Source organism: Cyrtonyx montezumae, unplaced genomic scaffold, assembly GCF_038088225.1.
Source record: "Cyrtonyx montezumae isolate F1298 unplaced genomic scaffold, pur_monq_1.0 scaffold_8, whole genome shotgun sequence".
NCBI classification, from domain to species: domain Eukaryota; kingdom Metazoa; phylum Chordata; class Aves; order Galliformes; family Odontophoridae; genus Cyrtonyx; species Cyrtonyx montezumae.
Window position 1 is genome coordinate 71,997,716 of NW_027072089.1, and position 14,772 is coordinate 72,012,487.

Below are 14,772 nucleotides of genomic sequence, written 5' to 3' on the forward strand. Positions count from 1 at the left end.
AAAAAATTCTTTAAACTACATTAATGAGCCTGCAAAGCAAATAAATGATCACATACATAACAGACTCATCCTTAATGCAATAATTATTTAATCATAACCACAAACTTGATCATTTTAGGACAGAAAAGTAGAGATTTGTTTACAAACAGAACTGAAGTAGAGCTTCAGACTAATAGGACTTGAAATCTGCTTGGATCACAAAGGTTAAAATAGGCATTCTTACAGAAAAAGGTCATAAGATCTATAATTAAAAATGCTGGAAATCTTAAATTCATAACAGAAATAAGATTTCAGTTTTGACTTTGTGTATGACTGTTCAGAATAACCAATTGACATGAAGTAGATAAGCTTTTCTTAGATGCTGGTAAAGACCTGCTCCTACATAATTCTTTTAGTGTCAAGTCCTGGAAGGTTCACAGCTTGAGGTGACATGGCTGCAACCATTAAACTTCTGCTTTAATGTCACAATTGCTTTTTAGAAAGTTTGAAAAATCCATTGCTGGAGAAATTTTGAGTAAGAGTTCTTGATCAAAAACTAGAAAGTCTATTATTTGAGTTGAAATAAAATGACACTCTGCCTCTGGGATATGAACTGGCTTAGTAAGATCACATCACCAGGTGGTACAAGTGCTGTGAAGTAAACCAGAGCTATTAAGGTCATATTGCCTCTTTCCTCTCTCTCTGGCTTCTTAGGTATTCTCAATTAATTTAAAAGCTTTCCCTGCCAAGTTCTCTTTTTTTTTTTTTTTTTTTTCCGCTTCTGAGCTAAATGTACTCTTGATTTTCAGCATCCACTTTCTGCACAAACAGGTCAATCACTGAATGAAGTTGTGCCTAAAATGCTCACGTACTTTGTCTACATATACTTCTAGTTCCAAACTCCTGACTTGCAAAAGCCTAATATGATTGCATATGCCAATGGAAGATCACATGCTGTTCTTCATAGATACTAGTAAATTGAGTATTTCCTAATAAATAAAGGTTACTGGCCTTTCTCAGTTTTAAACCTTGTTCTAATTTGCTTTTGCCTTGATGGATTTGGGAAATAAAATTTCCAGCTGCAACTGCTTCCAGAAGTAGATCTAGGGAAACAATAATAATTGCATGTCAAAAGAATCTTAGTAATCTGTTACCTGGAAAGCTACAAATTCGGGCCAGAAAATATTCACCTTTTCTCCAAGTTCTTCCTCGTCTTACAAAAACCCACACAACCTGAAAAGTTAGCATGCATTTGCTTCAAAGCGTGAAGGAGTATTCCTCAGCTAAAGTTTCTGGCTTTTCACAGTGAACGTGCTGCAACATCACACAAGGCCAATGAATGACAGCACATTTACCAGCCCCAGCAAGGGCCAGTGTATGCTCCCTTCAGCTTTAAGGCTACATATTTCAGATCAAGGTTAAAACAAAACTGCACTTTTCTCTTAGTGGCTACCTGAAGCAGCTTCAGCTGATCTCTGGAGCATAGGCACTACAGTTCTTCAATTGATATAACTGTGTCCCTTGTAAATAAGCCATGTAACTGAATGCTCGTGCGTACCTATGCTATTGCAAATGTGAAATAAAGCATATTAACATAAAGCATTATGAAAGGAATTAATATTACATCTTGCTGTACAGTAAAGGCAAAGCAGATACTTCCCATTTTTGTGACTGCTGAAGAGTGGGAATTAATTAAGCTGAAACAAAATGATTACTTTCAAAAGACAGTTCATAATCAGAAGATGGAGATTTTTCTGTCTTGTGCTGAAGTGCAGTCACTTTTCCCTCAGCCTCTTAAAATCATGCAGGTGCTGAGGAGGAAGCCACCTCACTGAGCAGAGTGGGATCTGGGATATTATGGGGAGGAATGTATGGGAGGAGGAAGGAGGAGGGGAGGATATGATTGTCTCAGGTCATGAAGACAAAGTTTAGGAGCAATAAGACAAAGTTTAGGAATTCAGGAAGGTGGGAAGAATAGGAGAAGGAAGTAAAAGTTAGTTGTCCAGCATTGCTGGAAGGTAAGTAGATGGAAATGTGTATATATGGTACTTGAATGCTCACTGCAACAAATGAGACTTCAAATTAGGAATGCTGGTGGGAAGGAGCAAAAATGTCAGACAAATATCTGCCTTGGGATACAGAACAAATGCTGGGATAGAAACCCTTTTTTTCTAGATATGCAGAGGTGGTATCAAAGTATCATGAGCAAAGAGGAAAAAACGAAAGATCCTCTGGGGGGAAAAAGATGTCTGTCATTACCACAAAAAATTTAAAAAAGGGAAAAAAAAGGAAAAAAAAGAAAAGAAGGCAGAAGAGTGGGACTCTAAGCTAATGGGAAGTGCTACAGGAGGAAAAAGTCAGAAGTCAGGTGTGGGAGAGAGAAAGATGTACTTTGAAATAGGAGACTGGTATTAGATAGATCATAAAAAAAGAAAACAGTAAAAGGATTGGAAATGATAGCAATCTGGAGCAGGAGCTAACAGATACTGGTGCAAGAATCTGAACTGGTTAGACTGGATAAATTAAAACTTAAAGCAGAGGTCTGAAAAGAAGTTCAGGAGACTGGGACTTCAATAAAGGCTATTGGACGAAGTAGATTTCATGTAGTGATGGAAACAGACAGGACAACAGAACAGTGTGCAGAATGCACTAGAGACAATAAAAACCAACCAGAATTCCTGACTCTTGCCATCATTCATTTATGCAAAAACAACTGACAGTGTCTCTCACTGTGGTTAAGCACAATGATGTACAAAGCTGTTGCTTAATCGCTTAATCTGCTATTTAATGTGTGAGGTGCTAGAAATAAACCTCTAATTATTTCCATGTGTGTATGTAACTGAGAAACATTCTGATGTCATAGAATCAGACTCACCATTTTGAAGAAAAAGCGAATTTAAAAAGTACACATGCCCACATGAACAATTCGGAAGAACTGTGCGATTAGAAAGTCAAAAATATCCTGTTACATAGGTCATTTTATCTTGCCTGTTCTTGAATGTTAAAAGTACAGTTTAAAGAAGAAACCACTATTTGAGTTTTCCTAGTTTTGTTTTACAAAGCATCGCACTGTGAAAACAGATCCTACCCATAACAATTTCTGAACAAGAGTGAACTAATTCTGAAAATAAATAAGGCTTTTCCTTTGGAAGTTCATGCTGGGAAAATGGTCTTGATCCCAAAATACTGAGAGAAGGATTGACCTGTGGCTAGTACATAATTTATTTATCTTTTAATATCATGGTTCCATCTACTTGGGCAGGATAATTCAGAGTCCCTACAGCTTTCTTGTTTTGAGTGGTTCTCCTGGTTCATAACGCAAAGCTCCTTAGTCAAGCAGAGATCTGAAGGGTAGTACTATGGCTTGGAATGTCAGACTCACTGTAACTGGAGTCATATCTGGGGCTCATACCAGGGGCAAAAATCCTTTCATGTCTTATTCCAGAAGATCAGCCCCTAGGAAATCTGACAGCTTCAAGGGAGTTGTTGTAAAGTTACTAAACTTCACAATGTTAGATGAAGCTCACTATTCTAGGTAGCGCTGCATGTAACACTGCTTTACCATGCATTTTATTTTGTTGTTGATTAGATACCTGTCTCTAGCATTCATAAAGTATGTATGCATGTAGAACTGATTTTTGTACAGTTCTTGCATCCCTTGCGCCAGATGTAATGAATTTTAAAACATTTCTGTATTCATAAATAACATATGTTATCATGAGCTTTATGACACTGGTGCTTTTTTTCCCCTCCTAGTCAATTTACAGCCATTGTAAACAATAGGTATCTGAGAAGAACGTGAGATCACTGTCCTTTCCAGGAGGGCTTTGGGATTTTTAATGTCCACAAAGTCCTTAGGACTTAATCTTAGCATTTACACAGTTCATTTCTTGCATCACTGTGGAGAAAATGTAAATTGACAAAACAGCCTTCCTGAGATAAATTAACTCCAAATTTAACACAGTTTGAAAATCAGAAGCAGTGGAGTAATGTTCCAAAATAGCTTCAAAGCCAGTTACCCTTGCAGGTGTTGAATATCTGTGGCTCTTTTTCTCCTTCTGCTTAGTTTCCTATTTTTTACTGACTGTGTGCTCTGCTCCTTTATTTTATTATCTCTAGCAAATACCATTCTGCAAAACGAACATTTTTTAAAAGTCCTGTCCTCATAACTTGGTTCCATTTACAGGAGAAAAGAGAAAAAGAACACAATCCTGAATGTTTTTAATGGCTTCCAGCAAAATATTTTTCTTTTTCTAAAAGTTGAACTCAGTCTCCATTCTTAGCTGTTCTCTCCCCTTCCTGAGAAGTCTAGCTAAACTTTTTTGTCTGACAGCATGGATTATGTTGTGTTGCTTCCTTTCATGTGAGCTGCTCCAATCTGCTCTGTTCCCCAGAATTTTGCCTCCTGTTGCATGGAGTGCAAATTTGTCTTTTTTACCAGTCTATTGCTTGGAAGATTGTTGATTTTGTTATCATTGCTGTAGTGGGCATCTTAATGGCTAAACTGCTGTAGGAAAGCATTTCAGAGAAAAAGAATTAATTGGTAGAGAGAAAACGGCATGGTCAGTTGCCTCAGAGAACATTACTTGCTTCTCCATGTTTATTTAGAGGGTGTATTTACTTGGAACATATTCAGATTCCCTGTTTAAAACATGACGAAGTTCTTGCATCCATTCTTTATACCTTTGAAGCAATAGACATTTTAAACAGATGAAAGATAGTAATAGCTTAAGGTATGCTTCAAAATTATAATCACATGCAACGTTTTGAAACAAAGTCATGATTTTCTAACTTAATTATTAGAAAAATTAATTATACTAAATTTCTTCATATATACTCAGAATATTAAATTCAAAATGGACTGTTGATCACTAAATCAGTAAAAATTACTTTTTTTTACTTGGACAAGTCAGCACTTGAATACAGGTGGTTTCTTCCAGGGCATAAATTCATGATCAGATATGTGCTTGGTTAGTACAAGTTTTATCACTGAATTCAAACTTCAGAAGATAAAGTTCAACATGAAGAATTAAATCTATCCTCAGACAATTGAGAACTAAATAAGAGATTTCAGGACAGAAATGTGAAAATTTATAGAAATAAAGTCAACTTACAAAGCTGGACCAAGAAAACTGCACTGAGAGATTTCTAGCTTAATCTTCACTGCATGTCACCAGGCTTACTGGAACAGAACCCTGCCCTTAAAGCGAAGCACCTCCCTGCAAAGTCCATTGAATTCAATGTGTGACAATTCTGGGTAGGAATGGTCCTCTAAAAGAAATCTCTAATACTAGATCATAGTTCATAGCTTTCAATCATGAACCACCAGAACTTGTTCTTATTAAGTAATGCTGGGAGTGGTTCTGTAGTTTGCAAGTTCTCATGGTCAGCAAGTAGAAAAGTGAGGCGGAAATACAGGATTATTTTGTAATATTCCTGGTTTTAGCCATAGATGAGAATCTGAACCCCCCCAAAAATAATTTCAGGATTAAGAAAACTCACTTGAACACCTCAGAATGGCTTAGGATTCAGTATTACTGGGCTCTATGTATAGAGAAATGTATGAAATGGTGATATCTCCTGTGTAGTTGCAAATCAGTAATTAAAACACCGGTAGAGGATTGTATAGAAAACAAACAAAACTTCCACTGAGGAATGATGATTCTGCTGTCATACAAAAACCCGCTCAACAATATGATTACAGTGATTGCTATCTGTTTGCCAGATACAACACTGTTTTCAGTGATATAGTGACTTCAGTGGGATTATTTTCACAGGCTACCACTGGGTGAAAAGGTTCCCATCACTGTCTTTGTTGTTTAATGTTTTAATCTTTTGTCAGGACAGGAATGTTACACAGACTCACAACCAAATACTTTTTTGTATTAGAAATTAATTAGGAATGTATTATTAAAAAAGGTAAGCAAACGACGCTTGTAATATTTAAGTAATAATCAATGGTGGATTGATGAAGCAGGAGCTAGACACTCACTCTCATCTTAAATTTTTGCATAGGAATGCAACAGATAATCTAAAATGCATTTTATATTATGCGAATATCAATGCTGAGTTAAAATATGCATAGTTAATAAACATGAATTATATCAAGCAGTCCAAATTAGATTTGTAATCAATTATTTCATTTGGAATACGTACTTTGAATGGTTATGTATGCAGTAATGTCTGAGTACTTGGTAGCTGAGAGTAACATTTTACTCTTTGATCATAGTTCCATCTGATAAATATTAATATTCAAAAGTTGAAGACTTCCATTACATCTGAAATATTGCTCTTTAGAGTCTGGAACTAAAAATATTTCCTGAAGTCAAGCAGATCCAGCATAGATTCGTACATCCAGTATAGATTCATATTGAAATATGCGTAATGACTCCCCACATCTTACACTATTTTCCAAAGGAGCTTTTTTGTTGGTGCGTGACTCTAGTTTGCTTCAAAGTTTCTAATGAGGCTGGAAATATGTCAGCAAAATCAATACATTATGCTTGTATATCAGTTCTTCTCCCTTTCTAATTTCAGGAAAGTAATCTATATTAGTAAGTGGGAGGTTTTGCTGGCAGGCAAAGGACTGCTGAGCAATGCCATGTTGGTCAACAATCGCATCCTCACCACCTCAGCCAAGACAGATGTAGCAATTATTTATTACAACATTTGTCCTCTGCTGGAAGTAAAGACTGAGTGATTTTTGTGAAAGGGGCAGCACTCGCTGTTACGTATTGAGGTGACACAGACACAGAATACACAGAATACACCTGCCTTTCCCCTGTTCAGAACAGCTTTTGTGTAAGTTCCTGACATCAGACAAAGTTTCTTAGTCTCAGGACACAATCTCTGAAGCCATGTCACTTGTATGATCTTCTGTATGATAAGAAACTACCTGCACTTCATGTATTTTTCCAGATAAATCACCTAAACTAGCATTCCTTTTCAATGTTTTTTTCATCAGCATTTACCTGTCACAGTGACAGACTTGAAACAATCCCAATAAGTTCTTTACTACCTAGTCCCCATGTCAACAGTGGTTTGGGCTGTCTAAGAGTGACTGAAGGAGGAAAAGCTTTCTTACCTAACTGAACTGCTGCCAGCATCAAGGTCTTGTGCTGTCACTGCACCTATGATTGTCCCCACAGGAGTGTCCTCATACACCTCCATTGTATACAAAGGCTTGCTGAATACTGGAGGCTCATCCATGTCCAACACGTTTATCTTCACTGTGGCAGTGTCTTTGAATGGACCCACTGAGTGAAATCGATGGTCAAGATGGAGATTGGAAGCCTCTACTTTAAAGGTATATGCCTTTTTTGTTTCAAAGTCCAATGGCTGTGGAAAGAACAAAAACAGAACATCAGCTTTGACTATAAATTAGATGTTGCAAAATCTCTTTGGTAGGATTAATCTGATATACTTTAAGATGTCTTCAGTGTATACTTCCTCTCCTGTACTGATCATCTAAGTTTGTTTTGTAGTCACTGAAGAAGAATGGACAGTTTTAGACTGCAGTACACCTCATGCTAAGGTGGTTTCTGAAATAGAGTTGATACATCATGACAGTTTTTTGCATTAAAAAAAATCAGAATGACTGACATGGATGTAAATAGTTACTGAAAATGTCTGAAATTAACTGTCTGAAGTTTACCTTTTGCAAATGAGCTATGTGCAAGTTAGTTGAAGACTGGCATTCACAACTCCCACGCACAGGCAGTCAGACATCCCCAGTTGATCTAGTTCATTAAACAGAAGATTTGAACTTCTTTTAGCAGGAAAAAAGAAACATGAGAACAATAGAAATGATTTCAAGTGAAAACTCTGGTATTTACTAACTGGCCAAACCAACCTCCACGTATAGCTTACAACGTGAACTCAAACCTGATGTTTTTCCTGTTAAACAATTATCTTAATAATGAACTGCTATTCAGGAGGTATATTTGAGCAGTACTTATGTGGGTAATGCAGATTTTAGTCTGCCTTAAGATCCAAGGTATAACTGCTAACACCTTGAAGGCATCATAGCAGCTTTCATACCTATCCGAGTTTTTGATGGAAATGTTTCTTCAGTCAGGTTGTTTTCATGTGGGTTTGTGTCAATGTGCATCAATTTAGTATCTTTGGTTTTAGAAAAGTAATCATCTTGAAACCTTAATGAAGTGATATTTAGTTGAAAAGACAGAAGAGCTTTATTTCCAGTTAAAGGACTGCACTGGCTTTCATGTTCTTTTTAATGTTACTAAGGAAGATTTTTCTGACATCTGGGTAATACTGGCACCTAGTGGCTCTTGCCTATAATTGTAGAGATGGAAATTTTTGAAATGTGAAAGGATATCTGGATAAGATAGCAGGATCACAAATGTAGGAGCAAGAATACTTTAACATCTTTCTATTTTTTTTTTTTAAAGACATCATTGCCACATTGTTTCCAGCTATTTGTGACAGCTGGGATAGATTTAAATTACACTGTTTTCTGTCCTTAACACAACAAGACATAATTGACCAGATGCCTGATTGGTGTTAATTGAGGCAGCTCCATTAAAATCAGTTGAGTTACTTTGATTTACATTATCTGAGAAGCTAGCATGATGATTTAAAATTCTTATGAAAAACATTATAATTTTAATACAATTCATGATCAGAGTTGGGAGTTTATAATTAGCCATTTTAGACAATATGTCCCAGAAATAATCTAGCTTAAAAGCCAAATGCTGCTGACCCATCCACTATCACATGGAGCCATTCTTCTACAGACAAAATTCCCAGTAAAAGCCAGAATGAGTTGCAGCATAATGACTACAAGATGGAGAAACTAAGTCTAAGAAGCTAAAGACAATAAGTAAATAAATAAAATACCTCAGAAGAGAGGTATATATATAAATATATATTCATATGTATATATAGATATTCTCACATTCACTGTTCTGCATTACCAAATGAGCAAACAAAACAAAACCTTCTCCAGTTAATTATAATGTCTATTAAAAAATATTTTAAGAGAAGAAAACTTAGAGTATGCAGAACCAGTCTGGAGTGGAAAGTAAGTAATTATGAGGGGTCAAACTAGAGAAAAAGATTAAAACAGTGTAAACAAAGAAATGTTAGCTCCCAGTTAAATAGTTATTCTAACTGACGCCTTTCAAACATTGTCCAGACCCCTTCAAACTGCACAAAAACAGACTTCTCTTATGCACAAGTATATTTGAAGACAGGTGTCCTAGAAGCAGAATTGTTATACATGTGAACCTTGAACACAGAGTTAAAGTCAGAAGTACTAGACCATGGTCCATGGCAGTGTCCAGTATACAACTTTCATGATGTAAGGAATAGAGTCCTTGTTTCAGTGTGGACAGAAAGGAATATGGTTTCAAGTTGCTCCAAGGGAGGTTTAGGTCAGATATAAGGAAAAACTTTACAGCAAGGGTTGTCAATAGACTCTCTGGAGAGGTGCTGGAGTCACCATTCCTGAATATGTTTGAAATCTGTTTGGATGTGGTGCTCAGGGACATGATTTAGCAGTGGGTTTTTAGTCAGTGTAGTATGGTTTGGTAGTGGTTGGAGTTGATGATCTTGTAGGTCTTTTCCAACCTGAGCAGCATTATGATTCTATAAAATTTCAGGAGTTCTCAGCATATTTTACAGCACAACTACCTAGAAACCAGATACAGCTGCTGTGTTACTTATCTCTCCCCAGTACTATGGGGCGGTGCTATGGTACATTTTTGAAAAGACAGTCTGAAAAAAAAGGAACATGTTTTCACTTTGTGACCTCAGAGCAACCAGTTCTCTCCTGTCCTTCTATGGACAGATAAATATAGTTGGAGGTTAAACAGTATTCAAAGCACAGATGGCACTCAAAATAAGAAGAGACAGGCTGAAAGAGCTGAGCCATCATGACAGGAAGGAATCAGTGACAAGACTCCCACAAAACAGACAAATAGCCCTTTAATATACAGGAGATTGACCTGCAGCTGAACTGCCTGTGGAAATGTGGGAAGACTGCAAACAATAAACCTAGGATTTAATTTCAAAGAGAAAAAGATTTTGTACAATGTATGTCATGCAGTAAATGAGTATGATTTAAAAGTACTGTGTTTGTAGGAAGGCCGTCTTCTGAACAGTTCTGTTCCCAGTTTTGCATAATTGATCCATACATACAGCTACTGACATTCTAAAGTTTTGGCATTTGTCTGATATGCTTACAGCCTGCCTTTGAAAGCAGAAAAATTGAGTCTGCCTAGCTCTCAGGAAAAAAAAAAATGGATTTTTAGTTTTGAAGATGTTAGAATACCATTTATTTATATGTCTTACTTCAAAGATTTCACTAAAATCTGTGAAGGAATTGAGTGTCTGAAAAAAAAATTAGCAGTTCTGTGTTCATTTACAATCTGGAATGCCATTAAGGGTACAAACCCAGAATACTGGGGAGAATGTTCCATTCTTAAAATAAACAGCCTTGAAGTTCACTGGAACATCTTTCAGTCAATCATATTTTAATAGAGTGACTTCATGGAGTCAAAAAAAAAAAAAAAAAAGACTAAAGAAACTAATAGCAAAAAAAAAAAAAGAGAGAAAACAAAAAGGAAAAATTTCTTTTTTCCATAAGATATAGATATAGAAGAAAGCTATGTTTGATAAAGCCTTTCATTTTAGAAAAAAATAAACATGACTTCCTGCAGTAAACAGCAGTATGGATAAAATCAAGGGAGTTTTTAATTATCTGTGAACTATTCAATAAATATGGCAGTACTTCTATTTGATATTCTAAGTGCCAGCATCAGAATAGATGTATGTGTGTCCCCCTACTCATCCTTGGCTTTTCTATGCCATGGCTTTAAGCTGCTCTATGGAGTTGCACAGCAAAATGCTATCAGCATATACACAGCTGTGTGCAGCAAAGAAAGGCACTCCACAAATTCCAAAATTAAATAACAAATAAAGACAAATCACATTATCTTGCAGCTCAGGAAGTACCATGAATGGGTTTATTTAGTATGATTAAAAAAGCATAGAAAAAACTCTAGTTTAGAAATAAATTTCTTAAAAACATTACTGTTGTCCATACTGAAGATAGAGGTGAAGAAAGGCTGATACATATTTCTTATTTTATTTACAATTCTAATGCATTTTGCATTGTGTGTTTATATATACATAGATGTAATTAGAGAACTAAAACAGAAAAAAGGGACAAAAGACATAACAATTTCTGATGACACAGATAGGGCATGGAAAGGACAGTCCTGACAGTTTAGTCTCCACAATGAGGCAGGGCTGAAAACTCCAGAAATTTCTGTGTTTTGTTACACCTAAGAGAGACAATAATATTGTTTGTTATACAGGCACTCATGATCCACAACAATGGAAAAGCCATGTTTGGGGATGAGACTGTAAGCCCCAGCACCTATGGTTAGTTACAGGCAGCAGGACTGTGTTATGCATTGAGAGGAAGTGCGTGTTAACTTCAGCTTGTCTTACTTACTGGCAGCAACTTTGCCTCATGTGTCTGTCAGAAAGCCTGGTAATGCTTTCCACTTGAAAATGGGCTGAGCTGCTATATGTGAAATGCAAGCTACTAAACCATTCACTGCTGTGCATCAGCATATTTCAGTAGTTGTATTCCTGCAATGGATTTTAAAGACCTTCAGTAAATAGCTAGTGCTATGAAGCATGTTGGTTTATTAAAGGAAGTTCCAGGTCAAACAGGAACATTTATCAATTGTAGAGCTGAGAACACAGAATTAAAAAAAAAAAAAAAAGGAGATCTCTATAACAAATTTACAAGAAGCGTTGCTGATCTGGACAAATCTTAAGTGAGTGCTTCAAGATGGGAAGTAGGCAAAATAAATGTGTGTTTTGTAAGTGGATAAGAGAGAAGTTGACTAGCATTTGGGAATCTCCTGTTTACTGACTGAGGAGGAGTTGAAGTGTCATATTTGGAGTGTATCACATAGGCAAGGGAGACGTTTCCACAATTTTTGCTGATAATGAGTAGCATGGAGAAGGAAAAAGGGTGCTGCCTCAATAAAACTATATAGTGATTTTTTTCATTATATACTCTTTTATTTTGTGACGAGTCTCTGAATCTCCCAGGGGAGAGGAATGCATATTTTGCCTTGGGCATCTGTATCTCAAAGATGGTGGAAATTTACTACACATTGCTTCAGTTGAAATTTTTCTTTTCTGGAAAGAGCTGTATTTCTATACAAGAAAATGCAAAGCCTTGTGCCAATATCATGTGTTCTTTTTTCAAGACGGGGAATAATTTGTTTTCAAGTCATGAGGTAGGTATGGAAGAGGATGGAGAAGAGGAAGGTAAGGTAAAAATGATCATATAAACTGTATATATTTTGTAGTAAGGCTTTAAATATACTGTAAAACTTGTGAATAGGTTTTTGTAGAAAGTAGGAATAGCTTACGAATCACAACAAGCAGGGTATGGACTACTGCACATAGTAGACTGTGTCATGCTTGCCCTGCCTTCAGCCTCCATCTAGAGCACTGAAGGGAGGGGAGATCTGATTAATCTGTCACTCTAATCAATCCATGCATGATCAAGAGCTAAGTGCAAAGTTAAAGATAGTATTTGAAGTGAACAAGTGGATACAAGCATTTGCCCAAAAGCTATATTTCCCCATGTGTTACCCTGTCTTGCCCATTCCTGTAGCTGCATTGTCCCAGGAAAAAACAAACCCAATTGCTGTATCTGAAGATCTCCCTTCCATACTGTTTTTGTTACTCTTTTGTTTCTACCATGATCTTCATGACTGCATCTGCACATGCACCATGGCATTCTTCCTTTACTGCCTCTTCAAAAATGTGAAACCATCCACTGAGCTCCTCATTCACAAGAAGCTGTGACTTACATTGGTAAGTAGACACAGTTTGTGCACACAGTTGTGAGGGGTATTTTCTGTTTTTGCAGAATTAAAGGGTGGGTGAACACAGCAAGCAGCAGCAGCTCTGTCCAGGCTGAGGGACATCATCAGCCTACTCTGTGCTCAGCACTGCATTGTAGGGGTGCAGACAGACTGACCTTAAATAACATCTCAGCACTACACAAACCTACTATCCCATGGGAGAGACAGTTAACTCAGTGAACACCTACTTGCTTGTTCCAGTTAAAGGCTTATTAACAGTCAAAGAGGCCTCTGAGGTTAAGAGGAAGTAAAAAATTTGAATACCCCTATGTCACTACTGCATCTGTTCATTATCCTCCCCAGTTTCTCATATTTTCTCATCACTCAAACACTAGTGTGTTATCATGTGCAGTTATCATGCCCTCTCTGACATGCTGTGATTCAGGGATACAGCTTTGTCACCTGGCCAGTTAGCACTGACACAGTTTACAGAAGTGTGTCAAGAGGTGCCTTTGGCTTCCACTAACCCACACCAGGATCCCACCCACCACAGAGCAGCACTGCAGGACCAAATCTGGAAGGAGACATCTCTCTCCTGGGTTTTCAGAACATTCTGCACAAGTTAGAAAAGTAATGTCTGAGATAGGCCCAGTGCTTGAACCCTGCTTAATTTCTGGATTATGTTGAGGCTTCTGTATATTTATTCTTGGTTTAACAATGCTAGTGCCAACTGTTAAGTGAAGCTTGGATACTTCTTTTCCCTGCTGCATGTGGTAATAAAAATTTTCTTCTCAGTTTTGGTGAAACTAGGAGCTTGTCTAGGACTGACTTTTCCTCCTATACCTGGAAGGACTGCCCTATGCCCACTACACACTGCTCCAGAGTAAACAGTCCCTTCTGGCTCCCCATTTCTTTCAACTTACACTGTCTTTTTTGGAGCATTGAGGTAGGATGACAGATATTATATGAATGTAAAATCCAATAAACATGGTAGTGGTCATTCCATCCCCAGTATGTCATATTCTTGCAGGGAACCACGTGCAGCAACTATCCTAAAGCCAGACAATTCCTCCTTCTTCTGTTCAAAATATGAATATATAAATTATATATATACATATATAACTTTTTAAGAGGGAGGGGAACCAATTACAGTACTAACCACATAGTGGTGCTAAATGGCATTTTGATCATTTCTTTAGCAGAAGATAATAAAATGTATTCAAATTTTAAAATACGTAAATAGTACAAGAGCAGCAGTAATCAAGCTTGTATTGGATCACATCATGCAAATAAATTAGCAACCCAGATGAATGATTTAAGATGTGTACCTCACCCAGCTTTAGCTGGTCATGCCCGTTCAGTGTCTGAGACACAGTAAATGGGCTTTGGTCACTGCCAATTCACTTAATGCGCTGAAAAGAACAATTAGGCTTCTGCAATTTTTGTCAGTTAATGTTCCTTCTACCAACGTAAACACAGTCCTGAAAGGCTTCCACTTTCTTGATTTATATATAGAAATATTTCCATAGGATTTTTTTAATAACAGTGGAATAAAAAAAAAAAAGTATCTATGCAGTGGCTGACAGTTTCTGGATACAAAATATTCAGGAAAAGTATAATCAAAATTTATAAATGACAAAGATGCGCTGGAAGTGGCTCACTGACAGATTACTACAGTACATACAATGCTGGAGTATGCTGTGATACAGGAATAAGTGCTAATTTAATTTTAAAGCATGTGCCACTTTTTATTAATGTTTTTTACTGAGTATTACCTATAAGTCACAGTGTTGATGCTATTCATTCACTGACTTCGATTTAAAGAATTACTGAAGTACATACCTAATCTAATGTAAGTACTTCTGTCATCACAGGTCAAATGAGTGTTCTGAACACCTTGTAATATGAAATTGCTTCTGTGCAGGCAAATAAA

The 14,772-nt window shown here is 36.8% G+C and overlaps 1 protein-coding gene across 2 annotated transcripts in view; it reads right to left on the reverse strand.

Annotated features, from left to right (window-relative positions):
- Positions 1-14,772, reverse strand: part of CDH12 (cadherin 12) — a 154,294-nt gene that overhangs the window by 27,361 nt on the left and 112,161 nt on the right. For both annotated transcript variants that reach the window (XM_065753238.1, XM_065753237.1), the window contains one exon: positions 7,064-7,317. In XM_065753238.1, coding sequence (XP_065609310.1) covers positions 7,064-7,317 — 254 coding nt within the window. The remainder of the gene's footprint in view (positions 1-7,063; positions 7,318-14,772) is intronic.